This window comes from Coregonus lavaretus (genome assembly GCF_964263955.1).
Source record: "Coregonus lavaretus genome assembly, chromosome: 3".
Classification (NCBI taxonomy): domain Eukaryota; kingdom Metazoa; phylum Chordata; class Actinopteri; order Salmoniformes; family Salmonidae; genus Coregonus; species Coregonus lavaretus.
Window position 1 is genome coordinate 33,425,183 of NC_139990.1, and position 23,223 is coordinate 33,448,405.

Genomic DNA, 23,223 nt, shown 5'->3' on the forward strand with positions numbered 1-23,223 from the left:
CTACAGAAAGATACTGTTGTTAGAGTGCTGACTGTGATAAACAGTAGGCTATAGATTCTTCATTCCCATCCTCATTCAGAATAAATGTATCATTGGTAACAATATAAAGATTTTGAAGCACATTTGATTACTATTACATTTACATTTTAGTTATTTAGCAGACGCTCTTATCCAGAGCGACTTACAGTTAGTGAGTGCATACATTTTCATACTGGCCCCCCGTGGGAAACGAACCCACAACCCTGGCGTTGTAAGCGCCATGCTCTACCAACTGAGCTACACGGTGCTACTATGCTAGTAGTTCTTGCATAAGAAAATGTGTGGGGTTCCCATAGTTTAATCCAGTAAAAGTACTTTTTGTAGTGCCTCTTTCAGCCCTTATGTTGCCTGTAACCCAGTTATTTATGATGCAGTTCTATCACTTTGTTTAGGCTACTCAATGTCTTATAGGCCTATCATGCAAACATTTCAAGCAAATAAACACTTCTTACTCATTACGTTTGTACAAATACCAACACTTTCAAGCAATCACTCACTGGTGTGTCATCACTATATTCTGACATTACATGTATCCATCGCAGTGCCATTCTATACCGTCGAGGTACAGTTGTAGGTCATTGTACATACTATATGTAGGTCATATGAACTTCATCCACAATGATTCAGATGATTTTGGAGCTGTATAGGACTGAGGCCAACACATCTTTCCCTGTCTTCCCCAACCAGTTCTCCAGACTTCCGAAGACAAGGTCGCATGCACCCTTCCTTGCTTTTCCCCAAAGCCCGTTGGCCCGTAATGCATCATACCCTCGCACAAAGTCTTAAAATGCTTCAAGTTGCTCATATTTTAATTAAATCCCTAAGTTGGTCGTTACCATGTGGCAGTGTCATCTCTCTATCTCCTTTTCAGAAAGCTCCATCACTGACTTTTTCTCCCCAGTTTTAGTTAGCCCTAACTTTAGCTTGGCTTGTTTACCTCTAGTGGGGGCATAGCAAATTGACGAGGAAGCGTGGGGGTGTTGTGCATGTAAATGGCATATTAAGTGTTTATAAAATAATTCCCTCAACATTTCTATAGTCATATTTTGGCTAGGCTAGGCTACTTTGAAACAAGGTAAGACATGCTTCAAACATCTAGGTTTTAAACAATTACGTTTATGGTTAAATATACTAAACAAAAATATAAACGCAACATGCAACAATTTCAAAGATTTTACTGAGTTACAGTTCATATAAGGAAATCAGTCAATTGAAATAAATTCATTAGGCCTTAATCTATGGATTTCACATGACTTGGAATAAAGATATGCATCTGTTGGTCACAGATACCTTTAAAAAAAGATAGGGGTGTGGATCAGAAAACCAGTCAGTATCTGGTGTGACCACCATTTGCCTCATGCAGAGCGACACATCTCCTTCGCATAGAGTTGATCAGGCTGTTGATTGTGGCCTGTGGAATGTTGTCCCACTCCTCTTCAATGGCTGTGCGAAGTTGCTGGATATTGGCGGGAACTGGAACACGCTGTCGTACACATCGATCCAGAGCATCCCAAACATGCTCAATGGGTGACATGTCTGGTGCGTATGCAGGCCATGGAAGAACTGGGACTTTTTCAGCTTCCAGGAATTGTGTACAGACCCTTGCTACATGGGACCGTGATGGCAGCGGATGAATGGCACGACAATGGGCCTCAGGATCTTGTCACGGTATCTCTGTGCATTCAAATTGCCATTGATAAAATGCTTTTTTTTGTTGTTGTCCATAGCATATGCCTGCCCATACCATAATCCCACCGCCAACATGGGGCACTCTGTTCACAACGTTGACATCAGCAAACCGCTCGCCCACACGACACCATACACATGCGGTTGTGAGGCCGGTTGAACGTACTGCCAAATTCTGTAAAAAGACGTTGGAGGCGGCTTATGGATGAGAAATGAACATTAAATTCTCTGGCAACAGCTCTGGTGGACATTCCTGCTGTCAGCATGCCAATTGCACGCTCCCTCAAAACTTGAGACATCTGTGGCATTGTGTTGTGTGTCAAAACTGCACATTTTAACGTGGCCTTTTATTGTCCCTAGCACAAGGTGCAGCTGTGCAATGATCATGCTGTTTAATCAGCTTCTCGATATGCCACATCTGTCAGGTGGATGGATTATCTTGATAAATGAGATATGCTCACTAACAGGGATGGACATTTGAGAGAAATAAGCTTTTTGAGCGTATGGAACATTTCTGGGATAGTTTATTTGTTGTGTTTATATTTTAGTTAAGTATAGTTTCAAAATGCTGACCGCCTCAGCTCAGATTCAAGGTGGGTGATGTGCGGTCCGCATTAGGCACTGCCCTTCACTCTCCGGTCTTGTGATCATTTGATATGAACGAACCGTGCCCTGAGTAGGTTGACAGAATCAAGCCTTTAGACATTAATGTTATCATTCATTATATTTGTCAAATATGACTGGCGTTTAGCCTATATTTATGTAATTAAAAGTCTCCTTAAAGTTTGGTTACATTTTCTGGCGCCTCCCTCATGTCAGCATCAGTTTGGACATGAGGCTGTAGGCAATATGCATATCACCTACACTCTTACATCTAGGCTTTTTTATTTATGTACATGAAAAATAGATTGACAATTATTCCTAATGTTGGCCTCTCTGATCCAAATCGGATCAGAGTAATTGTTTGATTTTTGTGTGATGTTTATTTTTTTTACTCTTCCATTTGGACAACTTAAATCTATATAATTTCTATGGTCGTATATAATTTGTACGGTTCTCATGTTCTTCTTATTTCTTATTTTTATTTCTTGTATGTTCTTGTTCTACCTTATGTTATTTTTAGTACTATATTGATATTGATTACTGAATTGTTGGGTTTAGAGATTGCAAGAAAGGCATTTCACTGTACTGGTGCACGTGACATTAAAACGTACATTCTTCTTGTCCAACTATTATTTTTACTTGTTCCTGACAAGAGGACTAGCATTAATGTCGAGCCCTGGTCATGGAAATAAAAGTGCTGAAAACAAATTGGCCCCCTATTTAAAAAGAAGATGGAGAACACTCTATGAAGGAAAAATACTGGAGTTTTGGTGAAGGTACAGCCAACTAGCGCAAAAATAACATTGCGATATTGTCAAAACTATACGATACAATATATTGTAAAAAATTATATCCTGATATGTAACCGTATCGACCACCCCCCATCACCAAATGTCACCCTATTCCCTACACAGTGCACTACTTGTGATGGCTACATCACTGCTTGGTATGGCAACTGCTTGGCATCCCACAGCAAGTAGCTACATAGGGTAGTGTCATCACAAGAGTGTGCAAAGCTGTCATCAAGGCAAAAGGTGGCTATTTAAAGAATATAAAATATAAAATATAATTTGATTTGTTTAACACTTTTTTGGTTACTACATGATTCCATATGTGTTATTTCATAGTTTTGATGTCTTCACTATTATTCTACAATGTAAAAAATAGTACAAATAAAGAAAAACCCTTGAATGAGTAGGTGTTCTAAAACCTTTGACCGGTAGTGTACATATCTACCTCAATAACCTCGTACCCCTGCACATTGACTCGGTAATGGTACCCCTTGTATATAGGCAAGTTATTATTACTTATTGTGTATCTATTATTACTTGTATTATTACGTGTTTAACTTTTCTATTATTTCTCTATTTTCTTTCTCTCTGCATTGTTGGGAAGGGCCCATAATTAAGCGTTTCACTGTTAGTCCACACCTGTTGTTTACGAAGCATTTGACCAATAAATTCGATTTTATTTAATTAGAAAACTAGTGTTTTTTTATGTTACAGCAAGCAACAGATACATATACCAAAAATTGCAGAAGATACTATACACAAAAAAGTCAGAAGACCTGTTTCCATTGTGGTCCTATAAGTGTATTATAAGGAACAGGGTGTCATTTGGGACTCTAAATATCCTTTCAGCTTGCTTTTCTCCAGGCATTTTGCTGGACTCATACCAGCCTACAATACTGAAGAAAACAGCTTTCCAATCCGAAGATTGTCATTTATGTGTGTTAATTCAGAAATATTTCACTAGAATTACATTCAGTATTGAAGGTCATTCAGTATACTTTTGAGTCAGCGTTGCTCACAGATTCCCATTCAGCACTACAGCCATCAACTACAAGCCAGGAAAGAAAGAAATACTTGAAAAATATCTAATGCTGTTTAAGACGGTTGCGTTGCACAGTGGCACAACGAATGTGGAAAATAACAAATTGAATGCCAGTGAGTAAGACGCATTTGTATGTAAAATTGGCGAGACTGTTCAGAGAGCAAGCCAGGCAGACAGCCTTGCATGTAATCATCTAGCAAATCCGCTTGTGTCTCACGCACTGCACTGCACAATGTTGTGTAGGGCCAGGCCGCTGCTATTGTCTCTGAGCACTGGTCCACATGAATAACCCAGCGTGTGTCCACATTAGCACGGGTCACCTCCCATAAGTATAATCTCTCTGGAAACAGCAGCCGCAGCACATTCGGCAAATAACTTTCATTTCCGCAAAAGCTCTCTACCTCCAGGTCTTTAAGGGTCTCTCAATCATTCTCTCTAAAGAAAATAATCTACCTCTCTCTACCTTCTTGGCACACTTTCCATCATTCCATCCCTATTCTCCATCACTACTCCCTTTCTCTCAGTACTGTTCTCCGCACTTTGCCTCTCCTCCATCTTCTTCCATCTCTATTTGTCTCCCTCTGTGTGTTTATCTCTCTCTTTCTCCCTCCCCCTATCTCCCCTAGTCGTTTCCCCATGAATATCTCACTGAAAACATCAGAAACCTCTACCCCAGGGGTGTTGGGGCTCCCCTCAATGCCACCTCTAAGTTGCTGGTCCTCCACCCACACAGCCTCAGTGGTTAATGAGCCGGTTGAGTAAGAAAGCAGCTCCGTTCCACATTGATCATGAGGAACCCCCCGCCTCTTACTCTCAGGGAAGCTATTTGTCAAGGTGATAATTTATTTTGTAACACCGGATAAGGTGAGCTAACCAGGCAGGCAGGGATGCACTGACAGCGTTTTTTGTCTTCATTTGGTTTGGGTCCTGACAGACTCAATTTCAGGTCTTAAATCGGGGTCACAACATGTGGTACTATGAACACACATAGAGCTATAACTCACTGACATTCCACCCAAGAAGAAATACCTTTCATATTTTTAAGGAGGCGATGGTAGGCCGATATTACAGTAAGGTGGGCCACATTTTCACACCACAGGTTCCTTGCTATTCCCTCCTACGCCTGTACAAAGGACCGGCAGCTTTTGTTCCCTGATCTCCTGCTAAGTTATGATCCTTAGCAGCTACACTGTGAGTGAGTGAAAGCCACACTATTGTTTTGATCATGTTGACACAGAACATCCAATTAAGAGGCTACGGTCTGTGGTAGCATCCCAAATGGTACCCTATCCCCTACATAGTGCACTACTTTTGTCCAGAGTCCACAGGGAATAGGGTGCCAGTTAGGACTAAGTCTGTGTCACTGGCAAGGCCAATACCTGATAGGAGAAGACAGGAGTGTGGGCCGCCAGAGGAGAAGTGACTTCTTTGCGGCAGTGCACCCACCGGTCCCATGCATTCCTCAAGATGTTCCACATCTCCCCTCTCTAATTGGCAGATGGCCTCAGATGCAAGATGATTTAATGGCCTGCATGTGCTTTTTCCTGCCTCAGTCAGCCATTAGCAGGGACATCTGTAGCATGTTGGCCTGGGCATGCCGCTGCGATTGAAAGCTGAGAGCAACTCTTTCTAATGGAGATGGAAGTAGGTAGCTAACGGTGCAGCAACTCCGATGGCTGCAATCAGGGTACTTCTTATTCGAGGTATGTATCTCAAACTCACTTCTTGTTACTGTGTCCGAGTCTTCTCTTTTCAAATGAACACCCATGACAAAAGCGTGAGCGTACAGTATGACATTGTTTACTTCAGAGGGGTTGAAAGGGATCCTATAGTAGTGACTATGTTACATCCCTCTTTGACTTTCATCATGCCATGCAGTGTAAGATACAGTATATCCTCCTAAAAACTATATATATATATATATATATACACACAGTGGGGAGAACAAGTATTTGATACACTGCCGATTTTGCAGGTTTTCCTACTTACAAAGCATGTAGAGGTCTGTAATTTTTATCATAGGTAAACTTCAACTGTGAGAGACGGAATCTAAAACAAAAATCCAGAAAATCACATTGTATGATTTTTAAGTAATTAATTTGCATTTTATTGCATGACATAAGTATTTGATCACCTACCAACCAGTAAGAATTCCGGCTCTCACAGTTTTTCTTTAAGAAGCCCTCCTGTTCTCCACTCATTACCTGTCTTAACTGCACCTGTTTGAACTCGTTACCTGTATAAAAGACACCTGTCCACACACTCAATCAAACAGACTCCAACCTCTCCACAATGGCCAAGACCAGAGAGCTGTGTAAGAACATCAGGGATAAAATTGTAGACTTGCACAAGGCTGGGATGGGCTACAGGACAATAGGCAAGCAGCTTGGTGAGAAGGCAACAACTGTTGGCGCAATTATAAAGAAAATGGAAGAAGTTCAAGATGACGGTCAATCACCCTCGGTCTGGGGTTCCATGCAAGATCTCACCTCGTGATCATGAGGATCAATGATCAATGATCATGAGGAAGGTGAGGGATCAGCCCAGAACTACACGGCAGGACCTGGTCAATGACCTGAAGAGAGCTGGGACCACAGTCTCAAAGAAAACCATTAGTAACACACTACGCCTTCATGGGTTAAAATCCTGCAGCGCACGCAAGGTCCCCCTGCTCAAGCCAGCGCATGTCCAGGCCCGTCTGAAGTTTGCCAATGACCATCTGGATGATCCAGAGGAGGAATGGGAGAAGGTCATGTGGTCTGATGAGACAAAAATAGAGCTTTTTGGTCTAAACTCCACTCGCCGTGTTTGGAGGAAGAAGAAGGATGAGTACAACCCCAAGAACACCATCCCAATCGTGAAGCATGGAGGTGTAAACATCATTCTTTGGGGATGCTTTTCTGAAAAGGGGACAGGACGACTGCACCGTATTGAGGGGAGGATGGATGGGGCCATGTATCGCGAGATCTTGGCCAACAACCTCCTTCCCTCAGTAAGAGCATTGAAGATGGGTCGTGGCTGGGTCTTCCAGCATGACAACGACCCGAAACACACAGCCAGGGCAACTAAGGAGTGGCTCCGTAAGAAGCATCTCAAGGTCCTGGAGTGGCCTAGCCAGTCTCCAGACCTGAACCCAATAGAAAATCTTTGGAGGGAGCTGAAAGTCCGTATTGCCCAGCGACAGCCCCGAAACCTGAAGGATCTGGAGAAGGTCTGTATGGAGGAGTGGGCCAAAATCCCTGCTGCAGTGTGTGCAAACCTGGTCAAGACCTACAGGAAACGTATGATCTCTGTAATTGCAAACAAATGTTTCTGTACCAAATATTAAGTTCTGCTTTTCTGATGTATCAAATACTTAAGTCATGCAATAAAATGCAAATTAATTACTTAAAAATCATACAATGTGATTTTCTGGATTTTTGTTTTAGATTCCGTCTCTCACAGTTATAGTGTACCTATGATACAAATTACATGCTTTGTAAGTAGGAAAACCTGCAAAATCGGCAGTGTATCAAATACTTGTTCTCCCCACTGTATATATATATATATATATATATATATATATATACACACATACAGTACCAGACAAAAGTTTGGACACAGCTACTCATTCAAGAGTTTTCCTTTATTATTGTAGAATAATAGTGAAGACATCAAAACTACATATGGAATCATGTAGTAAGCAAAAAAGTGTTAAACAAATCAAAATATATTTTATATTTGAGATTCTTCAAACAGCCACCCTTTGCCTTGATGACAGCTTTGCACACTCTTTGCATTCTCTCAACCAGCTTCATGAGGTAGTCACCTGGAATGCATTTCAATTAACAGGTGTGCCTTCTTAAAAGTTAATTTGTGGAATTTCTTTCCTTCTTAATGCGTTTGAGCCAATCAGTTGTGACAAGGTCTACAGAAGATAGTCCTTTTTGGTGAAAGACCAAGTCCATATTATGGCAAGAACAGCTCAAATATGCAAAGAAAAATGACAGTCCATCATTACTTTAACACATGAAGGTCAGTCAATACGGAACATTTCAAGAACTTTGAACGTTTCTTCAAGTGCAGTCGCAAAAACCATCAAGCGCTAGGATGAAACTGGTTCTCATGAGGACCACCACATGAATGGAAGACCCAGAGTTATCTCTGCTGCAGAGGATAAGTTCATTAGAGTTACCAGCCTCAGAAATTGCAACCCAAATAAATGCTTCACAGAGTTCAATTCACAGACACATCTCAACATCAACTGTTCAGAGGAAACTGTGTGAATAAGGCCTTTATGGTTGAATTGCTGCAAAGAAACCACTACTAAAGGACACCAATAAGAAGAAAAGACCTGCTTGGGCCAAGAAACATGAGCAATGGACATTAGACCGGTGGGAATTTGTCCTTTGGTCTGGAATCCAAATTGGAGATTTTTGGGTCCAACCGCCGTGTCTTTGTGAGACGCGGTGTGGGTGAACGGTTGATCTCTGCATGTGTAGTTCCCACCGTAAAGCATGGAGGAGGAAGTGTTAAAGTAATGATGCATTGTCATTTCTCATTGCTTATTTGAGCTGTTCTTATCATAATATGGACTTGGTGTGCAAAGCTCTAATCAAGGCAAAGGGTGGCTATTTGAAGAATCTCAAATCTCAAATATATTTTGATTTGTTTAACACTTTTTGGTTACTACATGATTCCATGTGTTATTTAATAGTTTTGATGTCTTCACTATTATTCTACAATGTAGAAAATAGTAAAAATAAAGAAAAACCCTTGAATGAGTAGGTGTTCTAAAACTTTTGACCGGTAGTGTATATACAGTTGAAATCGGAAGTTTACATACACCTTAGCCAAATACATTTAAACTCAGTTTTTCACAATTCCTGACATTTAATCCGAGTAAAAATTCCCTGTTTTAGGTCAGTTAGGATCACCAATTTATTTTAAGAATGTGAAATGTCAGAATAATAGTAGAGAGGATGATTTATTTCAGCTTTTATTTATTTCATCACATTCCCAGTGGGTCAGAAGTTTACATACACTCAATTAGTATTTGGTAGCATTGCCTTTAAATTGTTTAACTTGGGTCAAACGTTTCGGGTAGCCTTCCACAAGCTTCCCACAATTTTGGCCCATTCCTCCTGACAGAGCTGGTGTAACTGAGTCTGGTTTGAAGGACTCCTTGCTCGCACACGCTTTTTCAGTTCTGCCCACACATTTTCTATAGGATTTTCTATAGGATATTTTTTTTTTTTTTGGGGGGGGGGGGGTGGATCAGCTTAATATTGCAGATAGATTGTATCTTCTATCAATGTAATTGTCTGCATCACTTCCAATCCCCCATGTTTTTTATACATATACTCCCCTTTATTACTTTTCAACCCCGCCATCCTTTCCCTACTTGGAGTAATATATATAGTATATATATTTTTTTTTTTTTGCTCCTGAACTTCTTCTACTCGCAACCTCTCCGATCATTTTCATGATGTCCATCCGGTTTGCTTCTATATGCCATATCTTTCTAACTGTGCTCTTTCCCAAAAGCTCCCAACATACAACCTATATACTTACTATGGACACAGTATGCTTACATTATTAGCTATCTTTGTTATTATTTGTTGTTATTTGTTATTAGTCCCATCCTTCAACTCTATTCAACACCTCCCATCTATCTCTTAACACCATCCATATAGGATTTCTATTTGCCATATATATTTCAACCGTACTGTGATGTTTTACAAAAGTTCTGAACCTTTCTATTCTCATTGCTTCTACATATTGTGAATTAAAAATAAACATTTTTGCTAAAATTATTATTATATTATTGATCGATTGACTATGACTTTTCAGATCACGCAGTAATGCTATCTGCAAGGTTAGCTCCAGGTAAATATTGCAATCCTTTAGCCATTCCTGGACCTGTGTCCAAAAACAAGCTACAAATGGACAGAACCAAAACAAATGATCTAATGATTCTGTCTCTTCACAGCAAAATCTGCAGAGCTGGGAAGATTGTATCCCCCATATAAATAACATTCTATTGGTAGCAAGAATTTTATATAATAATTTAAATTGAAAGATTCTAATTTTTGAATCCGGTGTCGTTTTGCGTGTCAGTTCATAAACACTATGCCATGGGATCGGTACGTCAAAGATCTCTTCACAACTATTTTGCAATCTATATGGGACGGCTGTCAATCCTTTGGTCCTTAAGTGAAACTGATATACTTTTTTCTTTATCACAGTTTTCCTTAACCAATTATGTTCTTTAATGCAAGGCCGACAGACAAGTTCCTTACTTTCTCCCCCTTCCACTTTCCTCTTCCACTTTTGCGGTAAGGCTGCAATTATTTGGTTGTAATTTTGGGTAGAGCAGACATTTCCATATGTTTTTGTTAGCTTCATGTGCGACATAACTCCACCAGTCCTACCGATGATATCATTTACGAAGATTATACCTTTTTTAAACATTCTGTCCAAAAATAAAGGTTTTTTGTCAATTAGTATATTTGAATTTAACCACAATATTTGTTGCATTATTTGTTCTGTCGTTTCTGGAGGATTCAATTGAAATTGCAACCAACTTTCTATGGCTTGTTGTCACGATCGTCGTATTGAATAGACCAAGGCGCAGCGTGATGAACGAACATGGTTAAACTTTATTATCTTTAGTGATAATAGACAACAAAAAACAAAACAAGAAACGACTCGTGAAGTCCACGGTAACAATGACCAACACGGAACAAAAACCCACAAACACAAAGGGAAAACAGACAGTTTAAATATGGCTCCCAATCAGAGACAACCAACGACAGCTGACACTCGTTGCCTCTGATTGGGAGTCACTCTAGCCAACATAGAAATAAACACAACAGAATGAACACACCCTGGCTCAACATATAGAGTCCCAGAGCCAGGGTGTGACAGTACCCCCCCCTAAAGGCGCGGACTGCGACCGCGCCTCAACTTGAACAAAACAGGGGAGGGCTGGGTGGGCATTCCTCCTCGGCGGCGGTTCTGGCTCCGGCCTTGCCCACCACCCTCCAATAAACCCCCCATAGCGCCCCTGGTCCAGTCTGGCCCCGCTGGCTGGAGCTGAACTGGACGTAGCAGGAGCGGTTAGCTTCAGCTCCGTAGTGGAGCAGTTGACCGGTACCTTACCAGGCACCGGTGACCCAGGCACGGGTTGTGCTGGACTGACGACGCGCACCCCTGGCTTGGTGCGTGGAGGAGGAACGGGCCTTACCAGGCTGACGACGCGCACCCCTGGCTTGGTGCGTGGAGGAGGAACGGGCCTTACCAGGCTGACGACTCGCACCCCTGGCTTAGTGCGAGTAGCAGGAACAGGCCGGGCCGGGCTGGCGACGCGCACCGTAGGCTTGGTGCGTGGAGCAGCAACGGGCCTTACCAGGCTGACGTCTCGCACCCCTGGCTTGGTGCGAGTAGCAGGAACAGGCCGGACCGGGCTGGCGACGCGCACCGTAGGCTTGGTGCGTGGAGCAGCAACGGGCCTTACCAGGCTGACGTCTCGCACCCCTGGCTTGGTGCGAGTAGCAGGAACAGGCCGGACCGGGCTGGCGACGCACACCGTAGGCTTGGTGCGAGGAGCAGGGACAGGCCGGACCGGGCTGGCGACGCACACCGTAGGCTTGGTGCGAGGAGCAGGGACAGGCCGGACTGGGCTGGCGACGCACACCGTAGGCTTGGTGCGTGGAGCAGGGACAGGCCGGACTGGGCTGGCGACGCACACCGTAGGCTTGGTGCGTGGAGCAGGAACAGGCCGGACCGGGCTGGCGACGCACACCGTAGGCTTGGTGCGAGGAGCAGGGACAGGCCGGACCGGGCTGGCGACGCACACCGTAGGCTTGGTGCGAGGAGCAGGGACAGGCCGGACCGGGCTGGCGACGCACACCGTAGGCTTGGTGCGTGGAGCAGGGACAGGCCGGACCGGGCTGGCGACGCACACCGTAGGCTTGGTGCGTGGAGCAGGGACAGGCCGGACTGGGCTGGCGACGCACACCGTAGGCTTGGTGCGTGGAGCAGGGACAGGCCGGACTGGGCTGGCGACGCACACCGTAGGCTTGGTGCGTGGAGCAGGGACAGGCCGGACTGGGCTGGCGACGCACACCGTAGGCTTGGTGCGTGGAGCAGGGACAGGCCGGACTGGGCTGGCGACGCACACCGTAGGCTTGGTGCGTGGAGCAGGGACAGGCCGGACCGGGCTGGCGACGCGCACCGTACACTTGGTGCGAGGGGCCGGAACAGGCCGGACCGTACTGGGGACACACACCACTGGCTCTACCTCGGGATCTGGAACGGGCCGGACCGGACTGGTAACACACCCCAGTACCTCTCGCCGTGCCTCTACACCTTCCTTCCCTACTTTGACCAGTGGCCCCCGTAACCTGGTGGCCTTCTGAATCCGCCCCTTTTCTGCCTCCGTCAGCCCCGTCGTCCATGCCGTGTGCCCCCCCCTAAAAAATTTCTGGGGTTGCCTCTCGCCTGTCCGACGTTGACACTGCTGACGCCGCTGCTCCTCTCTCGCCAGGGCCTTAATCCTAGCCCATGGCCCTTTTCCCCCGAGCATGTCCTCCCAGGACCACACTTTGCCCACCTGGGCCATCGCCAACCTCTCCATCTCCTTTCCCGGCGCTTCCTCCCATGTCCAGTCCAAGATCTGCCCCTGGACACGCTGCTTGGTCCTTGTATGGTGGGTTCTTCTGTCACGATCGTCGTATTGAATAGACCAAGGCGCAGCGTGATGAACGAACATGGTTAAACTTTATTATCTTTAGTGATAATAGACAACAATAAACAAAACAAGAAACGACTCGTGAAGTCCACGGTAACAATGACCAACACGGAACAAAAACCCACAAACACAAAGGGAAAACAGACAGTTTAAATATGGCTCCCAATCAGAGACAACCAACGACAGCTGACACTCGTTGCCTCTGATTGGGAGTCACTCTAGCCAACATAGAAATAAACACAACAGAATGAACACACCCTGGCTCAACATATAGAGTCCCAGAGCCAGGGTGTGACACTTGTTTTAGAAATAGATATATTTTCAAATAACTGCAAATTAGTTGTTGTAATCTGAATAAAGGGAAAAAGGCCTTTCTTGAACATTGGGTGAGACAATCTTACTAATTTGCTTGAGAACCAGTTCGGACTTAAGTATAACTTTTGTATGACTGAAGCTTTTAGTGATAGGTCTAATGCTTTAATATTTAATAATTTCTGTCCTCCGAATTCATATTCATTATATAAATATGCCCTTTTAATTTTGTCTGGCTTGCCGTTCCAAATCAAATTGAATATTTTACCTTGACTTTGTTGTCCTTAAGCCATTTTGCCACAACTTTGGAAGTATGCTTGGGGTCATTGTCCATTTGGAAGACCCATTTGCGACCAAGCTTTAACTTCCTGACTGATGTCTTGAGATGTTGCTTCAATATATCCACATAATTTTCCTTCCTCATGATGCTATCTATTTTGTGAAATGCACCAGTCCCTCCTGCAGCAAAGCACCCCCACAGCATGATACTGCCACCCCCATGCTTCATGGTTGGGATGGTGTTCTTCGGCTTGCAAGTGTCCCCCTTTTTCCTCCAAACATAACGATGGTCATTATGGCCAAACAGTTCTATTTTGGTTTCATCAGACCAGAGGACATTTCTCCAAAAAGTACGATCTTTGTCCCCATGTGCAGTTGCAAACCGTAGTCTGGCTTTTTTATGGCGGTTTTGGAGCAGTGGCTTCTTCCTTGCTGAGCGATATAGGACTCATTTTACTGTGGATATAGATACTTTTGTACCTGTTTCCTCCAGCATCTTCACAAGGTCCTTTGCTAGGATTGATTTGCACTTTTCGCACCAAAGTACGTTCATCTCTAGGAGACAGAACGCTTCTCCTTCCTGAGCAGTATGACGGCAGTGTGGTCACATGGTGTTTATACTTGCGTACTATTGTTTGTACAGATGAACGTGGTACCTTCAGGCGTTTGGAAATTGCTCCCAAGGATGAACCAGACTTGTGGAGGTCTACAAAACATTTTCTGAGGTCTTGGCTGATTTCTTTTGATTTTCCCATGATGTCAAGCAAAGAGGCACTGAGTTTGAAGGTAGGCCTTGAAATACATCCACAGGTACACCTCCAATTGACTCAAATGATGTCAATTAGCCTATCCGAAGCTTCTAAAGCCATGACATCATTTCCTGGATTTTTCCAAGCTGTTTAAAGGCACAGTCAATTTAGTGTCTGTAAACTTCTAACCTACTGGAATTGTGATACAGTGAATTATAAGTGAAATAATCTGTCTGTAAACAATTGTTGGAAAAATTACTTGTGTCATGCACAAAGTAGATGTCCTAACCGACTTGCTAAAACTATAGTTTGTTAACAAGAAATGTGTGGAGTGGTTGAAAAACAAGTTTTAATGACTCCAACCTAAGTGTATGTAAACTTCCGACTTCAACTGTATATATATATCCCAATGCCCCAGGGCAGTGATTGGGGACATTGCTCTGTGTAGGGAGCCGTCTTTCGGATGGGACATTAAACGGGTGTCCTGACTCTCTGTTGTCACTAAAGATACCATGGCACTTATCGTAACAGTAGAGGGGTAAACTCGGTGTCCTGGTTAAATTCCCATCATGGCCACCTAATCATCCCAAGCTTCCAATTGGCTCATTCATCCCCCCTCCCCTCCTCTACCCTGTAACTATTCCCCAGGTCGTTACTGTAAATGAGAATGTGTTCTCAGTCAACTTACCTGGTAAAATAAGAGGTAAATAAAAATAATACAAATCTTCCTTTTAATTTTTCATCAGAATAAAACCCATAACAAGCTGTTTTCATGGCCTTAGCACAAACAGCTTGGTTTTCATGTGATCCCATTTTTCACAGCTGGATTTTTTCTGTAGCCATCTGGGCTGAATGCTTTGCTCAAGGGTACAACAAACAGCGAGGCCTCCTCACCCAGAGTTCAGCCCTGAAAGCCCCTGGTCCCTTGCCCTCTGCCCTGGCCTCAGCTCCTCCCTGTTCCCCCTGAGGTAGTATCTAATGCTGGGGTGGGTAAGTGAGGCTTGCAGCGGGATGTGGACAGGGGCTGCATCCCAAAAGGCACCTTATTCCCTATATAGTGCACTACTTTTGACCAGGACCCATAGGACTTTGTTCAAAAGTAGTACACTATATAAGGAATAGGGTAACAATTTGAGATTAACCAACGATGCTGAAGTGGCCTAAAGCCTACGGCCTATAAGGCTTGATCGCTTATCAGTATTCCTGCCATAGCCTCTGTGGATTTGTCTGCTACCTGCAAACTGGGTCAATTTTTGCATTATTTTACAGATTCTTATCTCAATGTGGAGGAGGGGAAAATGTTGTACAAACACACACACACACACACACATTGCCCCACACAGATACACTAATTATCATTGGAATATATTAAAATGAAAATATATTCATATAAATGTTATATTAAGGTGCCAATGTGCCAACACTTGATGAATGACTATACCGTACAATGCCTGGGCATACTCCTCACGCTGTGCAAGTCATACAACACACACCAAATGAATAATTAACAATGATAAATAATACTAATAGAGAATGTGACACCACAAACCTGCAAAATCCTCACAGCACTTTGAATATGTGCTGGTAATGCTAATGATTCTCCTTTAATATGCCTCCTCTATTGAGATTCAAACTGACATACGTAATTGCTATCGCAACCAGAGCTAGTTGGAATTTGACTAGGTGTTCGTTTGCACTGTTGGTTGTGTACATAAGAAGTGATTGAGATACCTTGAATATAATATACTGCCTGCAAGCCTCACATGCCCATAACTCAAGCCTCACATACCTAAACTGATAGCGTTATCTGAAATATTTCTGAATTATCATTCAGATGCATTCAAACAACTCTATTGTATACATGTAATTATCTTTGATATTATCTTTCCGAATGAGTATATGTCCCAAATGGCACCCTATTCCCTATATATAGTGTACTTTTCACCAGAACCCTATGGGCCCTGGTCAAAAGTAGTGCACTATAAAGGGAATAGGGTACCATTTGGGATGCACCCTGGGTTTTGGAGGTGAATGAGGAAACAAGAGCAGATGGGGGGGGCGGTAATGAGACACGCACAAAAAAAGGAATTGAGGGGGACAGGCTGGCCATGAGAGAGTAGAAAAATAAGAGAAAGAGGGAGGTAAATAACCAAGTATGAGCTAGAGAGAGGAGATACAGGAGAGAGGCCAGTGTCTGAGGTGAATATAAATGGACAAAACGAAGAGGAGGAAAACAGATAGATAGTGAAAAAGAGAGAGCAAGAGAGAGAGAGCGAGGGAGAGAGGGAGAGAGAAAGTGAGCAAGAGGGGGTGAGGGGAGAAGATAAAAGAATGTGAGAAAGATGGATTCAATGTTAACTAATGAGAGGACAAAGGCACCAGATACCCCATCGATCTCTGCTGCAGAGGTATTGAGTTAGAGGTCTGGAGATGTTTACCTACAGTATAGTTACCTACTGTAGCAGGATTGTTATGACCAAGGAGATATAGAAGAAGAAGAGTAAGAGGGGGCAGGTTTCTGGGGTGGGGTGGTCGTGTGTGTGTGTGCACGCGTGCAAGTGCGTGTGCGTTTGTTTGTTTGTGCATGTGTGTTTGTGAGGGGGGGGAGGGGGGAGATGTTATGTAAGATAGCCCACTATTCCTATTTGAGATGATTAGATTGGCTAGTCATAATTTAGGCTAATAATATAACTCAATCACTGTTCGCAAAAAAAACGTTAAATGCAGCGCGTAGTGGCTTAGAGTAGACCTAGGCTGTAAGATATATGTTTCTTTGAAGGGGAAAAATGTGGCCTTTTATAAACACATTTCATGCAATTCTACTACATTTCATATTACTGGAGACATTAGCAGAATCTTTTTTAATATGACAAAAATGACAGGGTAGCCTACTCTGCTGACACTGACAAACAGATCAATAAAAATGCCGTTTTCTGCAACCATCTAATAGGCCTAAGAAAAGGAGAGACACAAACACAATATGACGTCTATCTAACCTGGAGTAGTAATTTATTGTGAAAAAACTAACTTTAAAGTGGCACAGACCCAATGATAAAGACAGTGAATATGCACATTCACCGGGGATTAGTGCGATTAACCGAAATATCGGTTATTGTTCGTTTTTAAACAACTAATTGACCAGATGTCGGTTCAATTATTTGAATTCCAATTGCAGTTTCTGTAGAGATAAATCAGATCAAGCCTGAACTGTGTGATGTTGTAGTTTCCAACAGGCCAATATTCTACATAGTTTAGTGCCGAAAACATGGTAATTAACCACAATGACCATAATCCATTGCGCGCCCGCTTAAATTTGACTTAAAAAGTCATCAAATAAAACAAATATTTTATTAAAGTAATGTGAATAAATTAGTTAATAAGTGATATGCAGTAATGGGCAATCACTACCATCATGGGACTTTTATTAATTGTATTAATTGTTACAGCATTCAACCCACATAACGCATAGTGCATTTAATGTGCGAAACCAACATTTTTTCATAATCTAACCGAAAACGAACCGACCTCAAAAAGCACTAATCGCTCAGCACTACTGGGGATATGGCCGATGCGCTCCGCTGGTGCCAATAAGATTATTAAATTGAGCATTTTGATAACTAAAGACAGATTAGAGTCTTTTCACTGTCTTCACTTTACAGTAATAGCCATTTGCTTTCCAAACTATGTTTTTCTGCAATTGTATTTAGAAATAATGCGATATGCCTGGCTGCCTGACCCACTCTCTGCTTTTCATTGACAGTCGCAACTCAACAATCATCTATTTGGTATTTGCCCCGCGCGCTGCCCAAATTGCGGCCCCTTTCGACTGTAGGCTGTGTGATTTAAAACAACACACAGCTTATTTTCTTCAAGAAGCTAATGATCCTCTGTGGCCAAATCATGCTTTCTGGTGTAGTAGCCCATTTTGAATGATTATATTTATTTCTGTATAGACAGTAGGCTAATTAGGCTACATAATTTAGGCAATATAATTCCATTTTAAATAGCTTCCCCTAGCCTTATGGACGCACCACCTATGGGGGGGCCAAAGAAAGCAGACAATATCAGAATGGATTGCAGTCAGATGTAGAGGATTGAGTGTTTGTGAGAGAGTGAGATGGGGAGAGAGAGAGAGAGAGAGAGGGAGAGAGGGGGGGGTCATAGATGACAGATATGAGTCATTGTGGAGTAAGAGATGGACAGTGAGAACTGAGTTGGCCACATTAAATATTAATATAGAACACCAGGTACCTGTTTACATGGTGGAAATGAACATTACAGGAACACAATTGTGCACAACCGTGCTTCTACACCTTTATTACTAGCTGTTTGGGGTTTTAGGCTGGGTTTCTGTACAGCACTTCGAGATATTAGCTGATGTAAGAAGGGCTATATAAAATAAAATTGATTGATTGATTGTGTGTGTGTGTGTGTGTGTTATTGGAAATAGGCAAATTCTGTAATGTTCGGGATGGGGGTACAGTTATGGCATAGACATACTTTTAATGTCAAAATGCACATTGGGCATTCATCACACACTTTACATAATGATTTATACATACATTCATCTGTACATTCTGTAAAATAGTCACATTTTGTTAGGGGATGATCAATTCCTCATACTGACATCTGTCGTCGGGTTAGGTCCACAGCAACAAAGAAAACAAAGATAATAGTGTACTGTATTATACTTGTAGCCTACTTACTGTAAATTTGAGCTGTTCCAATAGACGGCATGTCGGTCGTTGGCTCGCGTCAGGTGCAAGTTTGTAAAGGCGAGCGCTATTAGACAGAGAGAAACCGTTGCGAGAGCCATAATCCCACTGTTCCTCGTTCTCTTTAGGCTACCTTCTTCGCTCTCAGTTCCGCCGTCCCAAACAGTGGGTCTCTCACAACATCCCAGCGGTCAAAACAACGCAGTTGAATAGTTTCCAGCAACCTTTGGGGCGGACGAATAGGCCTACTTGGCTTGGTTTACATGTTCTTCAATTCTAATTCCATTGCGACGAAGAATCCCATTTGGGCATTCTCCCCAACCCTATTCGTGCTTACTTTGCCTGCTGCGCAAGTTGAAGTCACCGTGCTTTGAGTAGGCTTTTACTTTTATGTTCCCTAATCCTCCACTGACCGAAAACAGTAGTGTGCTTAAAATAAGTGATAAGGCAAATTAGGCTGCCACAATTGACAACTGTAGTCCGAGAAGAAGCTGCAATTCTCCTCAACGTATCTCAAGACTATCTTTTCGTCTTGATTGGTCAAGCACAGCTGGCATTGATGTTTCTCAAAATGTGTTTACATTATCCCTCTGTTGGTATTGGGTTCCTGTTTCGTTTTGACGATAATAGTCTACTTTGTCATTTTAAATTAGCCTCAGCTCAGACTGTCAATTGAGATTTCTACCTTGCCTTGTTACCCAGCCTCCTTGCTCCAGCCAAACGCAACGCCACGCCCACGGACGTTAGTTTATTCTCCGCAATTAAAGTATATAAGTAAAGTATATAGCGAACGACAGAGCAGAGGAAGAATTTAGTGTGAGGCTAGTTTCTATCTGCCGCCGCTTCCAAACCAGCCACGCGCTGCGCGTCCGTTGCCTCTACAATCCCGCCCTCTGATGGACAACATGCGCTCGCTCTGCCCATCCACGCTACCACTGTGTGTGTGTGTGTGATTCGCGCGTGTGCGTGTGATGCGGGCTTGTTTAATTTCCTAAATTCAGAGAGATTTTAATTAACCTGTTTAATTTCGATGGTGGGTTTAAACACTATAAACTTCATAGTTTTAGGCATTACTGTGTTTGATTAACTATGCAAATTCTATAGGCCTATTATAACGGTTATTATCATATCTTGGGTGTAATTTTCATAAGTGGTTTTGGTGATGTGAGTGGGGATTTAAGTCTCCCTAATGTGAGTTTCTATAATCTGTCATTGGGTATACTAAATGCTTTGCATCTTGTGATTAGTTCTCACTGAAGTTCAAATTCATTGCAGAAAATGCTATATAGATTCTGCCAAAAGCACAGTAGATCTACAGCCCTACTCTCTCCTCCTCACACACCTTCTCTCATGCACACACACTCTCACACACACTCTCTCTCACACACACACACACACACACACACACACACACACACACACACACACACACACACACACACACACACTGTCTATTTTGCTCTCAGTTCCCTTCACTCACTCGCTCCCTCTCTGTTGTTTTTGTCAGTGATGACCCCTCTTTTGAGTGCCCTCCAGGCATGTTGCCGTGGTGACTGGGAAAGGGGGATGAAAGAGAAAGAGAGTAGGCTACCAAACCTTTCCCACAACTCTCCCTCTCCTCTGTCCTTGCCTCTGTCTGTTCTTACGATGCCAGATCACTTGCTACTAGCATTTGTTATCCCTTTGTCACCCCTCACTCAAGAGGAATGCATTGCATCTCCATGGCATATCCCGGCCATCTCTTCACAAACCCTCTATTTTTTATAACCTAAACCTCATACTGTAAATAATGTCAATGAAGATCAGAAAATACTGAGATTGACATATTTAATATTCACATATTCCTATTTGAGTAACATGAATCATGTAGTAGGCCCTATGCATGTGCATGGGAAGGGTTGGCCTATATATGAGTGTGAGACTGTGAGTGTCTCAATGTAGGCTTTCTACAAACAAAAATATGTGAGCGGGAAGCATGGTCTAGTGGATTTGTTCATGTCATGAATAATCAAATGTGTTTAAATTTGATGTGTTGGGACGTGTTGCGGATGTGCACATAGCATGTTTTTTTTTTTGGCGTTGCTAGGCACTGCATGACAAACATTTGTAGCCTTACACTATAGAGAAGTTACCTTGTTTACTCTATATGCACAGTGATTAATTCATGAATGGTACCGGTATGGACATATTGATTATTTACATAATATATTATAATCAATCTACCTCTTCGTCTTCATATATCCTTGTTGGCCTATTATTGATTTACTAACAGAATTCAAATACAGAGAAATATTTTTTCTAAATGTTTCTCTTCTGCATCATCCATTTTGTCCTATCTCTATTTACCACACTTATTTTCTCGCTTTGTTTCTTTCATTTCTTATCTCACTTAATAATATTCACATTTTAAATTCAAACACCAAAGACCTACTTTGAATGAAGTGTTCACAGAATCCTGGGTATGAGAATGATCCCAAATAAACACATTTAGTGAGTGTAACCAACCATTATTAATAAGAAAAACAACAGTATTTGGTCACGAAGAAACATCTAACAATGATTTGTACAGTTACAAATCTCGTCATCTATGTCCCTGTCCCTCTCCCCATGTTCAGCGTTGTGTTAGTAAACCACAATGGCACGACCACCACACCCACCACACCCACGTCCCTAGTCTTCCCCGTCCTCTCCCTTTCTCACCCCTACTGCCTGACATGAATTTTCAATTCCTCTGTTTACCTAACCCCACTGTGCCAAAAACAAGTGAGATGGCGAGAGAGACCAAGTGAGAGCCTGGGAGACTATGGTGAGAGAGAAAAAAAGAGAGAGAGAGAGCAAGAGTTAAAGGGAGAAACTGAGAAGAGAGAAAGTTTAGGGAGGGGGAGAGAAAAAGACAAAGGACACCATAGCATGCCTGTTATGGTTATTGGCGATCAGGAGGATGGCAGGTCTGAACTACAGGTGGGCCTTACTACTGTGTGTACCCTTGAGCATGGTACTTAACCTGATTCGCTCCAGCAAGTACCTAGCTGTACAAATGGTTAATGTGATTGGGAAGATATAGGCCCGGGATAATGGCATTTGCCAAGCAATCAAGAACAATGTTCCGCAATGTCAGGACATGATGAAAAGTGAGAGAGAGATAGTGAACAAGTGAATGAGGGGTGAACCTTCGGGGAATGAGCTGGGTATTGGTAAATGATCGTGGCAAATGAAAAAGAGGGGAGAAGAGGCAATATTGGTATTAAGAATGATGAGAGACATCATAACAGAGGTGCGAGACACATTAACAATAGGTGATTGATTTGTGTGTGTGTATGTTTGCAAAATGGGTGTAGTGTGTTCGCAAAATTGGGGTAGCGACAATAATGGAACAATGGCATACAAACATGAAGAGAAAATTAAATAAAGGAAGGCAATCACTGCAGCAAGGGTCATCATCACCAATACATGATGGTCCCAACGGAGATTATTGAGAAGCAATGGGAGTGAAAGAGTAAGGGAGAGGGATGTCGAATGATAGCAAATTATGTTTTGACAGTCAGGAGGTGGTAGGGCATGGGGAAACGCCGAGAATAGATGCACTTTCAATGGCATGAAATATTGAAGAGAGGAGAGGAGAAAACAAGAGATGGGAGAGCAGCATGTGTCTGATGAGAAGACAAAAAGAGGAGTGTCGTTATTAGCATGAGTGACGCATGGAGTATTAAAGGAGAAAGAAGGAGGGAAGAGAAAGGAGGGAGATAAGAGGGGGGGATGTTTGAGGGTATAGGGGAAAGTCTTAGTTGTCTGTCACCATTGACTAGAAATCAATCAAAATAATACAACATCTCATTGCAACACGGATATGTAATGGAGCAGTACCATGAACATTTGATGATGCTTACATAAGCTATGTACAACAACACTTGACAGGTACAGGAACAAATATTGACAAGCATGATGACAGGCTGTAGTCTGGAAGCCATAACGTCTACTTGGGAAAACTGTAGGGTAAGCAAAACAACTTAAGAGATGATAGTTGATGGTACCTTACATCAAGTATTTGGTGGAGCCGAGCATGCATTTCTTTTATTAAGCCTCAGAGGATTGATTTTGTACGACAAAGCAAATGCACAATCAACAACAGGGTCAATATCCAGCTCCTCCCAAATCAGCAGTCTCAACTGACCAAGGCTGCATACCAAATGGCACCCTATTCCCTTTATAGTGCACTACTGCGCCTTAAGGGCCCTGTTCAAAAGTAGTGCACTATAAAGCGTAAAGGTGCCAT

General features: G+C 42.8%; 1 protein-coding gene across 1 annotated transcript in view; it reads right to left on the reverse strand.

Annotated features, from left to right (window-relative positions):
* Positions 1-19,051, reverse strand: part of LOC311125421 (ephrin-A3-like) — a gene marked incomplete at both ends in the record, with an annotated part of 116,499 nt that extends 97,448 nt beyond the window's left edge. Inside the window, one exon of the mRNA XM_084158402.1 lies at positions 18,942-19,051. Within this exon, the coding sequence (XP_084014528.1) occupies positions 18,942-19,051 (110 nt within the window). The remainder of the gene's footprint in view (positions 1-18,941) is intronic.
* Between the last annotated feature and the right edge of the window lie 4,172 nt (positions 19,052-23,223).